Source organism: Petaurus breviceps, unplaced genomic scaffold, assembly GCF_028583685.1.
Source record: "Petaurus breviceps papuanus isolate PSGF00001 unplaced genomic scaffold, PetGlider_PUasm1.0 90692, whole genome shotgun sequence".
NCBI classification, from domain to species: Eukaryota; Metazoa; Chordata; class Mammalia; order Diprotodontia; family Petauridae; genus Petaurus; species Petaurus breviceps.
This window is the reverse complement of record NW_027187313.1, coordinates 1,087,590-1,102,187: the sequence shown is the minus strand read 5'-3', so window position 1 is coordinate 1,102,187 and position 14,598 is coordinate 1,087,590. Positions and strand designations below refer to the sequence as shown.

Here is a 14,598-nt window from a genome sequence, read left to right as displayed (position 1 = left end):
AATCCTGCCTCCTACATTGACAAGCTTAGTTACCATAGGCAAATCTTAAAAACCTATGTAGCACTTCCTCTGAGGCCACTCTTTCAGCTAGTCACTCATACTCATGAGTTGGGGTCCATAGAGGGTATAGTTGCCTTAGCCTTCCCACTGCTTGGGCAAAAAGAAAACTGAAAAGGCTTAATCAATATTTATGCTTGAGTTTAGTGTTTGAGTTTATGGTTGAGGTTAGTAAGACTGAGTGCTGAGTTGGCTCTTTTGGTTTCTTGATGATTTACCTAATTCCACTGCTAGGCAAACATGTGAGGGGAGTGTAAAGAAACTTTTGTTTGCTCTTAAATTCCTGTCTAATTAGAATTGTGGGACCATTATCTTGTCAAAAATATTACATACATATTTTTGAACTCCTAGCTTTGTACATATTTTTATTTCTTGATATTTTGCCATCCTTACAAATAAAGTAAATTGGGGAATGGATAGGCCAATTTAAATGTTAAAGTTCACTGTTTTGCTTACTTTTCTGTAAAATTATGGAGTTGGTTTAGACAGTTCCCAAGATCACTTCTAGCTCTAAATCTATGATCATATAACATATATATGTATATGAATATATGCATTTTCCCCAATTACATGTTAAAACAAATTTTAAATTTAATCTTTTATTTTAGACTCACATCAGAACACAAATACAGAATAGAGAAAACGAAAAAAATCATAATACTGAAACAAATACAAAGTGGGAAAAGAAAAAAAAAGCATGTCATGTGCAGAGCAGAACATGAGAGGATTCAAAATATGTAGCGATAAACTTCATTTCAAGAAAGCCTGTATGACAAATACTATATATACATTGTGTTGAGAGCTGCACATCTTTTCTTGGCCTCCTTTTAAATTTCGTCTGTTCTCTGCTGGGCACTTTTTACTTTGTTCTTTTCCCCCCTTCCTCCTCCCCACAATTAAGTGCAAATATATTTATATATAGATAAAGACCTACACATATAAATATACACACACAAATACATATGTACACATATAGACATATACTTTCCCTAACAAATTCTACTCCTGATCTTTGCTTTGGTTTGTGCATCTCTTATTTCCTATCCTGACTCCTCTACTTTACTTCTACCTGCAATTACACATTAAAACAATTTTTGACATTAAAAAAAAAAGTTTTGAATTCCAAATTCTATCCCTCCCTCAACAACCCTCAACTGGACTTTTATATAACAACAGAGAATGAGCTGGAACTTCCTAGTTTGTGAAGCAAAATTTTTTATAAGGTCACAATCTCTCCTCCTCTCGATAGTCTCTCACCAGACCATTTAAAAAAGTAATTGGGAACTTGGACCAGCAAAGTCCAAACTAAGTGCTATGAGAAACTTAAAGTTTACTTTCACTTGAGAAAGACTTCAGCAGAAGGAAATGGTGGGGGGAGGGGAGGGGGAGAGGAATCTATTGTGTGAAAATAGGCATATGGATGAGTAAGCAAGCATGGCAAACAGTCCACTTTGGTTGAAACTAAAATTACACGATAGAGAGTAGTATATGAGAGGGCTAGAAAAATAGCTTGCAGCCAGATTGTGGAAGACCCTGAAGATTACAAGTTTTTGTTTTATTCAGTAAATAGTATGGGGCCCCTTTCTAGTTTTAAAAGTAGATCAGAAGGGCGGCTAGGTGGCGAAGTGAATAGAACACCAGCTCTGAAGTCAGGAGGACCTGAGTTCAAATCCGGCCTCAGACACTTAACACAAAACTAGCCGTGCGACCTTGGGCAAGTCACTTAACCCCAATTGCCCTTCCAAAAAAAAGAAAAGGGTCAAAAAAAGTATCCCAGAGAGGGCTATAAAACTGTGCATACCCTTTGACCCAGCAATATCACTACTAGGTCTGTATCCCAAAGAGATTTTAAAAAAAAGAGGGACCTATGATAAGCTAAAGGCATTTCCAATAAAATTGGGGGTGAACCAAGGATGTCCATCATCACCACTGTTACCCAATACTGTACTAGAAATGTTAGCTTTAGCAATAATAGAAGAAAATGTAATTGAAGGATTTAGAATAGGCAAGGAAGAAACAAAGCTATCACTCTTTGCAGATAAGATGATATACTTAGAGAATCAAGTAAAAAATTATTTGAAATAATGAACAACTTTACCAAGTTGCAGGATATAAAATAAACCCACATAAATCATCAGTATTTCTATATATACCTGACAAAGTCCAACAGCAAGAGATAGGAAGAGAAATTCCATTTAAAGTTACATTAAACAATATCTGGGAAAAAACAAACCCAAACAAACCCTGCCAAAACAAACCCAAGAACTATATGAACACAATTACAAAACACTTTCCACACAAATAGAGTCAGATATACATAAATGGAAAAACATCAATTGCTTATGGGTAGGCTAAGCTAATGTAATAAAAATAACAGTTCTACCTAAATTAAATTACTTATTCAGTGCCATACCAATCAAACTAACAAAAAAATTATTTTATAGAGCTAGAAAAAACAGTAACAAAATTCATTTGGAAGAACAAAAAGTTCAGAATATCAAGAGAATTAATGAAAAAAAATGCAATGGAAGGTAGCAGAGCTGTACCAGATCTTAAATTGGATTGTAAAGCAGCAATCATCAAAATTACTTGATAATGGCTAAGAAATAGAGTGGTAGCTCAGTGCAATAGTTTAGGGACACAAGACACAACAGTCAATGACTACAGCAATCTACTATTTGATAAGTCCAGTTTCTGAGATAAGAACTTACTATTTAACAAAAACTGCTAAGAAAACTGGAAAATAGTATGGCAGAATCTAGGCATAGACCAACATCTTGCACCCTATACCAAGACAGAGTCAAAATGGGTACATGACTTAAATATAAAGACTGATACTATAAGCAAACTAGGAGAGCAAGGATTACTTGTCAGATCTATGGAAAAGGGAAAGGCTTATGACCAAACAAGGGATGGGGAAAATCATGAAATGCAAAATGGATGATTTTGATAACATTAAATTGAAAAGTTTTTGTACAAACAAAGCCAATGCAACCAAGATTAGAAGAGAAACAGAAAGCTGGGAAACAATTTTTACAGCCAGTTTCTCTGGTATAGGTTTCATTTCTAAAATATATAGAGAACTGAATTGATTTTATAAGAATACAAGCCATTCCTCAGCTGATAAATAGTCCAAGGATATGAACAGGCAGTTTTCAGAGGAAGAAATTTAAATTATCTAGAGTCATATGAAAAAATGCTCTAAATCACTATTGATTAGAGGAATGCAAATCTAAACAACTCTGAGGTACCACATCACACCTTTTGGATTGGCTAACATAACAAAACAGGAAAATTATAAATGTTGGAGATGTGGGAAAATTGCAACACTTATGCATTGTTGGTGGAGTTAACTGGAGAACAGTTTGGAACTATGCTCAAAGGCCTATAAAACTGTGCATTCCCTTTAACCACTTCTGGGGCTGTATCCCAAAGAGATTATAAAAATGTGAAAAGGACCCTCATATACAAAAATATTTATAGCAGCTCTTTTGGTGGTGGCAAAGCATAGGAAATTGAGGGGATGTCCATCAATTAAAGAATGGTTAAACAAGTCATGGTATATGAATGTCATGGAATACTATTGTGTTGTAAGAAATGATGAGCAGGCAGACTTTAGAAAAACCTGGAAAGACTTATATGAACTGATTCTGAGTGAAGCGAGCAGAACCAGGAGAACATGGTCCACAGTATCAGGTATTGTGTGACGACTGACCTTATATTATCTTGGTTCTAAGCAACACAAGTATCTACGGCAACTCCAAAAGACTCAGGATGGAAAATGCTATCCACATCCAGAGAGAGAACTTGGGAATATGAATGCAGATGGAAGCATACTATTTGTTCTCCTTTTCTTTTGTTGTCTTGTTTCTTCTTTCTTGTGGTTCCTCCCACTAGTTTTAATTCTTCTTTACATCATGACTAATGTGAAAATGTTTAATATGAGTGTATAAGTAGAGCCTACATCAGATTGCATGCCCTCTTGGAGAGGGGGAAAAGTCAAAACTCAAAATCTTATGAAAGTGAATGTTGAAAACTATATACACATATATTAAAAAGGACCTGTATGTACAAAAATATTTATAGCAGTTCTTTTTGTGGTGGTAAAGAATTGGAAATTGAGGGATGCTCATCAACTGGGGAATGGCTGAACAAGTTGTGGCATATGATTGTGATGGAGTACTATTGTGCTAATGGAAATGAGGGGGCCACTTTCCAGAGAACTCATGAACTACGGGTGCAAACTGAAGTATAGTTTTCTCACTATATTTTTCTTGTTTTTTTTTTTTTTAAAGCTAATATGAAACTACGTTTTACATGGTCTCACAAGTATATTGGCATCATATTGATTACTTTCTCATTGGGTGGGGATGGGGGAGGAGGGAGGGAGAGAACTCAAAATTTAAAAAGAAAAGAATGTTGTAATAAATTGAAAAAGGTTTATCAGAGCTAAACACTAGGAAATGGCCTGCAAATTCAAGATAGTTTCCAACCAATTAAGAAATATTGTAGTACACTACAAGCTAGTGTTGTAGGCGCTGAAGATACACATTTTTAAAAATGGGGGGGGGGGGAGGGAGAATAAGAGGTAGTTAGGTGTCCAAGTGGATTGAGAACCAGCTCTGGAGTTGGGAGGACCTGAGTTCAAATTTGACCGTAAACACTTAATACTAGCTGTGTGATCCTGGGTAGGTCACAACCCCAATTGCCTCACCAAAAAAAAAAAAAAATGCAACAGTCATCAACAAAACTAAAATTATTATTATTTTTTTTGGTCAGATTACGAGAGGCCGTCGATGTCATGGGTTTAATGGAGGAACGGGCCTGAAGGGCCTTCTAGCCCAATCCCCTCCATCACTTTAAGGACCTGCTGGAATCGATGCCTCGGCAGAGCGGGGCAGCTACGGGGTGAAGCGGCTTAGGGCTGGCTGAAGGAAATGGGGTGCTGACACCTGTTTTAAAATACTTGAGGGTCTTTTCACTTGCAAGAGGGATCAGACTTGCTCCCCTTCCCAGGAAGAACGAAGCAGAAACAGAACAAAGCGCTCAAGCTGTAAAAAGGGGTGTTTCTTCTTGCCGCAAGAAAAAAGGGTTGCTAATAATTATCGAGCTCTTCCAAAGAAGAAGGGGCAGGCCGGGGAAGGAGAGGTCCCGCCGGCGAAGTCTTCACGCAAAGGCCAGAGGATGACCAGTCCGTCAGAGAGGTTCCCGATCGGATACCACGTTTGAGGGTCGGGACAACTGGCAACCTGGCGGGCCGGACCGGCCTCTGGGAGGCGGTGGGATGTGAGCTGCCTGCGGGTGGAGGAGAGCCAGGAGGGACCCCAAGCAGAGAGTACTGGAGACACTTTGCAATAGCACCCCGGGGCTACCTGAGGCTGCACCTCGCAGAGTTTCCTAATTGTTTCTCCGCCCAGGCTCAGCTTTCCATTACCCCCTGCTGGGAAGGGGTGGAGTCTGAGGTCGGGACCCCTACTTTGCTCCAGCCGCTCCACAGCGGAGGTCTCGTTGGCACAGCGCTAGGAGGGGAGGGTCTGCTCCGCCTGGCATCGCCCGCCCCGGGAAGGGAGCAGCGCCCCGCGACGACCGTGCCCAGAGCCGGAGCTGGCCGGGCACGAGGGCCCATGTGGACCCCGCCGTCCCCGCCCCCGCCCTTCCTCCTCCGGGACGGCGGCCCCGTCGTCGAGGCAGCTCCGCTTCTGCTCCCTCCGGGGATGTGCCGCTGGTGCCTGGGCTCCGGCCTCGCTCCGCTCCCGGCCGACCCGAGATGCCCCTGCCCGCGCCCGCTGCTGCCCCTGCAGCAGCCCCCGCTGCCCCGCACTGCCCGTCGGCGGCTACCGTCGCCGGGGCCGGGCTCCGGGGCCCCCAGGGCGAGCTGCCGGTCCCCCATCCCCGGCGCCGCCGCCGAGGCCGTGGGCCCCGCACCGAGCTCCAGGCCTCCGATAGCCACCGCAGCCCCGGCGGCGAGCTCCCAGTCCGCGGCCCCCAAGGGAGCGGCCCGCGCCCCGGACGACGCGAGCGCGCGTGGCCGGGCCGGGCAGGAGCCGGGCCGCAGGGGTTGGGGGAGGACGGCGACGCCCCCGCTTCTGGCCCTGTCCTTCGGTCTTGTGGCGCCCCAACCGTCCCGAGGGCCCCGGCCGCCTCGCGCAGCCTCCCGCCAGGGACCCGGCGTCCCGCGTCTCGGGCGTCAGGACGGGCGGGCGCCGCTGCGCAGGCGCGAGGCCCCTCCTTCACAGCTCGCTCTTCTGCCCGCCTCGCCGCGCGCACGGGACCGCGGACAGCCGGAGGAGGCAGCGGCGGCGGGGGCCGCAGCGACCGGAGAGGGAGGCGAGCCGAGCTCTAGCGGGGGCCCCGCGGCCCAGCTGGGCGGGTGAGCGGCAAGGAGAGGCCGCTCGGCCGGGCCGGGACCCCCGCCACGCCCAGGCCCGTCCCTGCGGCCTCGGTCTGAGGAGACGTTGGGCCTGTGCACGGACGTTGGGGGGCTGGGGGCGAACGTTACTGGGTTGGGGTCCGGCCCGCGTGGGGTGGGGGTGGGGGGTGGGGAGTGTGGGCCCAGGGCAGGGGGCAGCGGCGGGCGGGGTGGGCTGAAGAAAACAGCCGGGCGGCCTCCTAGGGTGGGAGCCGGAGAGCGAGCAGAGGGCCCGGGGCTGCCTTTGCTTTCTTTCCCGTTCCCGGCGCCTAGCCCAGTGCCGGGCACACAGCAGGCACTTAATAAGCGCTGTCTTGACTTGAGCCCCGTCTTTTATTTTTAACTGCTAATATAAAAACCGTGCTGTTTGTTTAACCCTCCAGCCGAGGAAGCATGTCGGACCAAGAGAGGATTCAGGAGTGTCTGAGGAAGGAGATCCGGTCCCTCCTCATCTCCACCAAGGACGGGCTGAGCCCACAGCAGCTGGAGAGAGAATACTTGTACATGGTGGGGAATCACCTTCCCCTGCGGGTTCTGGGCTACCGCTCCACCATGGAGCTGGTCCTGGACATGCCGGACGTGGTCAGCGTGTGTCCGTGCGGGGACGGCACCGTGATCCTCAAGGGTAGGCGGAGCCGCGGGGGTGGGGGGGCGTGGGGACCGACAGGGTCCCATGTGCGCCCTGCTGGGGCTCTGAGGCTGCCCTGTGGGGTCAGCGGGGCGGTACTGCGCCTTCCCCAGGCCGAGCATCCTGGGGGCATCTGACTGTCTGGATACCTGTCCCTGGTTTATCCCTTAGACAGGCAGCCTTTTTGTGATGACCTCCTCCTCCTTTCGGAATGTGTTGCAAGCTACCCCCCCCGCCCCCCCATGCGCCTCTGCACTGCCCTCAATTTTAGTGCTTCACAGACTAGTATTCTGTAATCGGTAGCCGTGTAATTTCTCCAGAAGAACACTGATGTTAAAAAGATGGGCCTTTGTTTCAGAGAGAGCACGGTGCCTCATTACCCAAAGGCAATCCAGTTCATTTCTGTTTTCCTGTTGAATTTTGGATGCAACTCATCACGCATTTATTTGCAGTATCTGTCCAAGAGAAAATAGACCATAGACATGATCCATAGGTTGCCAGCTGATATCATGATACAGACAGTCTTTAGCCACTTAGTTTTTCCTGTATGAATGATTAGTTTAAACTCTTGAGTTGGGAACCCATCTAGAAGACCAGCTTGTTTTAGTCTATTAAGCTGTTAAGCCTAGGGGGAACCTTAGATTTTCTGTTTGTTGTAATTCAGTTTTCAGTCCTGTCAGAGTCTTCCTGACCCCATTTGGAGTTTTCTTGACAAAGATACGGGAATGGTTTGCCATTTACTTCTCCAACTCATTTTACAGGTGGGGAAACTGAGGCAAACAGGGTTAAGTGACTTGCCCAGGTCACACAACTAGAAACCGTCTGAGGTCACATTTGAACTCAGGTCTTCTTGACTCGAGACCTGGCACTCTATCCACTGGTCCTCCTTGCTGCCCATCTATAAATCTCAGTTAATTGTGTGATAGTAATGATGCAGTCAACTGAATATAGTTTTTGAAAACTTACCTCCTTTTTGGATATCCCCTGCCAAGGATGACCTTGATGCATGTGTGTAGATTATTGTCATAATTTCATAAATGAAGTAGATGTGTAGTTTGGTTGTTATTGATGTTCTCTGTCTTATTTTTTGGTGGTTCCAAGACTTTTTCTATCTTTGTTACCATGGCTTCCTTTAGATTCTTTGAAAATAGATAACTGCAGTGTATTTAAAATTGTCAGCTCCAGTACTGACCTCCTCTATGTACAGGTGATTTGGGCCAGCTGCATTTCTGTCTTTGTGTTCTCTTCAATCCTGTCACCCCCTCCCATAATATGTATACCAGGACTGTTTTTTAAGTCCAAGTGTCCCTTTAGCTCCACAGTTCTTGATGGTGAAAAGTTGATTAGAAAAATCTTTTTAATCTTTTGGTTTTTTTTTCCAAATGCTTTATTAACTTCTGATTTACATCATTCGTTTCTGCCAGATTTTGAGTTACAAATTTTCTCCCCGTTTTTCCCCTACCCACCACCCCAAGATAGCAGTCCCACAGGATATCCCCTCCTCTAATCTGCTCTCTCCCATATTTTCTCCCATACCCCTTTCGACTTTTCCAGTGGATCTCTATGCCCCAGTGCCTGTATATCTTATTTCCCAATTACATGTAAAACAGTATTAATAATAGTGTATATATATATTTAAACATTTGATTTTAAAACTGAATTCTATATTCATTCCCTTCCTCCCTTATCACCCACCCTTACTGGGAAGATAAGCAGTTCAGTATAGGTTATACATGTGTGGCTAATGCAAAACAATAACATGGTGTATATATTGTAAAAGACCGACTATATTTCCCTCCCTCCTATCCCACCTCCCACTTGTTCTATTCTCTACTTTGATCCCATCCCTTTTCAAAAGTGGGTGCTTCCAACTTTCCTCCCCCCCAGCCTTTCCTCCCTTCCATCATCCCCCCTCTCATCCCCTTGCCCCCCTACTCTCCTGGAGGGCGAGATACCCTATTTAGTGTATATTTCATTCCCTCCTCCAGCCACATTCAATGGGAATAAGGTTGACCCATTCCCTTTTGCCTTCCTATTCTTCCCCTCCATTGTAAACATTTTCCCTTGCCTCTTCTATATGAGATAGTTTACCCCATTTTGTCTCTCCCCATCTCCTCTTATTATATTCCTCTCTCACCTATTAATTTCACCTTCTAAGTATCATCCCTTCCTGTTAAATTGGTCTTGTGCCCTCTATCTATGTATACCTATAAACATATATGCACTTTCACATATGTATTCATATGCCCATATACCCTCATATATATATATGTATTTATTTCTGTTCCTTTCAACTACTGAGAAAAGTTTCATAAGTTACAATTATTGTTTTTCCATGTAAGAATGTTAATAGTTCAACTTTGATAAGTTCTTATGATTTCTTTTCCCTGTTTACCTTCTCATGCTTCTCTTGCTTCTTGTATCTGAATGTCAAATTTTCTATTCAACTCGTTTTTTTCAGCAAGAATGCTTGAAAGTCCTCTATTCCACTGAATGACCATATTTTCCTCTGAAACATGATATTCAGTTTTGCTGGGTAGGTGACTGTTGGTTTTAATCCCAGCTCCTTTGCCCTCCGGAATATGATATTCCAAGCCCTTTGATCCCTCAGTGTAGAAGCTGCCAGATCCTGGGTTATCCTGATTGTGTTTCCACAATATTCAAATTGTTTCTTCCTGGCTGCTTGTAATATTCTCTCCTTAATCTGGGAATTCCAGAACCTGGCTATAATATTCCTACGAGTTTTCTTTTGGGGATCTTTTTCAGGAGGTGATGGGTGAATTCTTTCAACCTCTATTATGCTCTCTGGTTCTAAAACATCAGGGCAGTTTTCCTTGAGAACTTCCTGGAGGATGATTTCTAGGTTCTTACTTTGATCATGACTTTCAGGTAGTCCAAGAGTTTTTAAATTATCTCTCCTGGATCTATTTTCCAGGTCAGTGGTTTTTCCCATGAGATATTTATTTCACAATGCGTTCTATTCTTTCATTTGTTTGGATCTGTTTAACAGCATCTTGATTTCTCATAAAGTCATTAGCTTCCATTTTCTCCAATCTAATTCTGAAGCAATGATTCTCCTCATTGAGCTTTTGAGATTCTTTTTCCATCTGGCAAATTTGGCTTTTTAAGGCATTCTTCTCCTCAATGCCTTTTTTGAGCCTCTTTTGCCATTTGAGTTAGTCTATTTTTTAAGGTGTTATTTCCTCAGTCAGGCTGTTGACTCTCATTTCATACTTTTCTTGCATTGTTCTTATTTCTCTTCCCAATTTTTCCTCCACTTCTCTTATCTGCTTCTTAAAGTCCTCTATGGCCTGTAACCAGGAAAATAACCTGTATTTTCCTTTGAAGCTTTTGGTGCAGGAGTTCTGACTTCACTGTCTTCCTCCTGTTACATGCTTTGCTCCTTTTTTGTCTCCAAAAAAGGAGTCTAATGTTGGAATCTTCTGTCTGCTTTGTTTCTTTTGCCTGGTTATGTTGCCCCTCAGTCACTTGACCCCTGGGTTTTTTGCCACAGTAGGACTCTGCCACCAGAAAGGGGAGCTTTCGTCCCAAACGCTGGGGTTTTCTCAGCTGCCGGAGGTAATAGATGGGTGCCCTCTCTGAGGCCTCCACACGCTCTGGCAAGCTGGACACACACCCCAGGACCTCCACCCTAGACTGCAATCCAGATCCAAGCAGGTTAAAGCAAGAGCGATTACCCCTCAGACTGGTGCTTGGTCCCCCTACACTCTTCAGCCCAGGAGCTGAAGCTGCCATGTGGTGCTGGCTGGTGTCTCAGTGGCTTCTTGCCCTGTGGGGCAAAAGCCATGCACTCCCACTTACTAGGTCCCAAAGTCCAGACTGCACTGACCTCTCACTTTGTCCTTCTCGTCTGTGTGTTGATAAATCTGGAAAAGGCCACAGCTACTGCTGATCTGGAGCCCCTCTGGCAGGCGGCTGATCAAGCCCGCCCTGGGGCTAAAGCCTTGGCATGGGGCTGGACTCGGCTCCCAGAGAGCTGAGCTTGCCGATTCCTGCTGGCCTGCTGGGCTGTCCTCAGCGGGGGGTTAGCTTCTCTGTGTCATTTTGTGGGTTCTGCAACTCCAAAGTTTGTTTAGAGTACCCTTTTTTCATGGATTGGGGAAGGTAGAAGCTGGAGCCGCTGGGAGGTCCTGCTTCTATTCTGCCATCTTGACTCCGCCCCCTAATCTTTTGTTATTGATTTCCAGTTTCATCCTTGAATTCTCTCAGAACAGAACCTTTCACTGGTTCTTCCCTCCACTGCTTCTGTTTTGTGAGGCAACACTGTGCTCATGATCTTCCACTATCCTTTTTCTATGTGATTTTTAGAAGTTTATATTCTTAATTGGTGCCAGATCTTAATTATTTAATCTTTTCTGCTTGACAAGTAAAGTATTTTCTTATTAAGATGGTTTTTAGACTCTTGGTCATTACAGCAATTTATTTACATCTGTTGACTTTGAAATTATTACAGTTTTTATATTGATGTCCTTTTCTCTGTGAATTCCCCAGGTAACTACATCAAGAACTTGAGTAAATAGGTCAGGCTGAAATTATTATAATTGCATTTCCTATCTTTTCCTCATATTTATTCTTTCTAGTTTTTTATTTTAATCATTGCTTTGACAAGCCTGTGGTCTGATTGTACACAGACACTTGATTCAAGAATAACTTATATATTAGTAACAAGTCATTTCCTATCAATAATCAACATCATTTTTGTTATGTTACTTGGTGCTTACCACATCCAACATCTTATGATTCTTTTCTCAAAGAAAGTATTCATGGTGTATAGAGGTGAGAATTGTGCATTGTCTACTAAAGTCTTGGGCTTCCCTCCTTACTCCTGAGCCATATTTTCCAGTGTATTTTTTTCTGTCCACCAATTACTACTTTTGCATTGAGATCACTGTATATTAAATTACACCTTACGTTTTTAAGTTCTCAGTGAATTCTTTGGAAAGTTCTCTATCCTTTGTCCTCTATGGATGTTGATGCACATGCTACAGCTATTTTTGTACAGGATCTTTCATAAAAATAGTGAATATGAGCACTCTGGTAGAATATGATAAGATGTCCCATGAAATGTCTCAGATATCTTTGGAAGAATGATAAAATCACCGATGATAACTTATTTGTTTTGCCTCTCTTCTGATTTCATTTATAGCAAGAAAGCCAAAATTGATGGAATTCAAGTTCTGATATGTCATTGAAAACAGTTCTCATCTTAAGTTAATTCTTATAGATGATTTAAAAAGTATTAATTCTTAGCATCTTCTGCCCTCATTTCCTCTATTTTGTCACTTTCATTGAAAAAGCAGAAGTCTAAGAGCTATTTTTATTTTGCATTTTTCTTTGTTTGCTTGTCATGTCCCAAAAATTTATCACCAAGTATCTAATGTAGTGGTGATGAGCATTTCTCCACTTAGTTAATTTGGTTCTCAAAAAGTAGATGCCATCTGTTATTCAGACTATGTTAGAAATCAGAATTTTGGCATGGACTTTCTGAACCACAGGTCACTTCATATTCCAATGAATGGGGCATCAGATTAAGAAGAATGAGGTTTAGGGACTGTTAAATGACTTGCCCAGGGTCACACATCACCAGCAGGATTCAGATTTAGTTCTGTTCTGATTCATAGGATCACAGATTTAAAATTGTTTTTTGAGGTTATCAAGCCCAGTCCATTGATTTTACAGATGAGGAAACTAGGGCCTACAGAAGTTAAGTGACTTGTCCAGCATCATGGAACTACTAAACGTGTGAAACAGGATTCAGACTTAGGTCTTGCTGACTGCCAAGTCCATCACTTATATGATATTGTGTCTAATATTTAGATCTCTGGAGAAATTATATTGATAAATATAACCATTTTACTTGGGTTTCAAATCTTCTAGGAGTTAAAAAGCAATATTTCTATTTCTCCTTTCTATCATCTGGAAAGGTTAACCTTGAAATAAACAAAAAGCAGGAAATATAGGAAGAAGGGAAAAGGCTAGATATAATGCCAAATGACTTTTCTGGCTCTGATTTTTTCTTTTTTTTTTAATTGTTTGGATTGTCCCAAGTTCAGATTAAAGCACCAGAAAATATAAAAACTGCATGTGTGTATGTGTGTATATATGATAAATGAACATATGATAGCTAATATATGTATAATATATGTATGTATAACATAGTATATAGTATAAATATGTCATATAATACATGCACATATACATACACAAATAGCTTATTAACTAGTGTCAAATAAAATTAAAAGATTATAGGGAGCTCAAGGAGGAACTGCAGAGTCTTAATGTACCCTTTTCTTTCATTTTCTTAGCCATTCCTGATGAGACAACTAAAGGAATAGCAAGTTTGGTTGCAAAACAAAGGAGTAGTAACAAGCTTCGAAATTCTGCACAGAAAGGAAAGGCAAATGTTGGTTCTAGTTCTGGCTCTCGATGGAGACTACCTTACCGGGGAAGGATACCTCCCATTCTTCCAGCTGTGGTAAAGAGTGAGCTAAGGGACCTCTTGGCTTTTTCTCCAATACTGCTTTCTGATTTTGAAAAGGCCTTTGCAAAGCGATTTGGACGATCATTCCAATACATGCAATATGGATTTCTTTCTATGTTTGAAGTCCTGAGTGCAGCTTCAGATATCATTGCGGTTGAGCAGACCAGGGCAGGTTCTTTGTTGACCTTAAGGCGCAATCTACCAAGTGAACAGAAGAGGGAATTACCAGGTAAGAGTATGAGCATAGATAGCAAATTTAGATTTTTTTTTTCCCTCATCTTCCTCTTTTAAAAAAATAAATGAGTGTAGTTGAAGGTTAAGTCTCCACAGACTTATTATGACTTAGTAGGCTTAACATATATTGAGTAACTTAACTTTTGTCATCTAAAACACAGTTGTATCTACTGGTACCAGTGTTCTAGCACATCTGGTTTTTACAATGTCATTCCCTAATAGGACCTGAAGAACTCTAGTACAGTTTGTAGTATTATTTAACATTTTTTCTGATACTTAATGATTTTTTTTAATTATTTTTTATTTTTGGAGGGGGGAAGGCAGGGCAGTTGGGTTTAATTGACTTGCCCAAAGTCACACAGCTAGCAAAGTGTTAAGTGTCTGAGGCTGGATTTGAACTCAAGGTCGTCCTGATTCCAGGGCCTATTCACTTCACCACCTAGCTGCTCCCTATACTTAATGATTCTTAATGGTTTACAAAGTGATTTTTATATAGATTTTTATTTGATCCTCACAAGATACTTGAAAGGTAGGCAATGTAGATTTGTAAGAACACATTTGATGAAAGTGTAATACTTTTCCTTTGGGAAGGTTTTTCTTTTCTACCAGGGGCACAGTTTTGGGGTATGAGTGGAGCTATTGGAAGAAATGCCCAGTTAAATTAACCCTTGGTAGTCAGGTGAGAGAGATCTAAGCCACTTCGTCTTCTTATGCACAGTGTAGATAGTCTTACTCTCTTTTACAAATGAGGACACTGAAATTCAAAGA

General features: G+C 42.6%; 1 protein-coding gene across 1 annotated transcript in view; it reads left to right on the top strand.

Annotated features, from left to right (window-relative positions):
• The first annotated feature begins 6,859 nt into the window (after nt 1-6,859).
• The window catches only part of TDRD5 (tudor domain containing 5), a 58,627-nt gene continuing 50,888 nt past the window's right edge, over nt 6,860-14,598 (top strand). Inside the window, exons 1-2 of the mRNA XM_069065462.1 lie at nt 6,860-7,091; nt 13,421-13,825. Of these exons, the coding sequence (XP_068921563.1) occupies nt 6,860-7,091; nt 13,421-13,825 (637 nt within the window). The remainder of the gene's footprint in view (nt 7,092-13,420; nt 13,826-14,598) is intronic.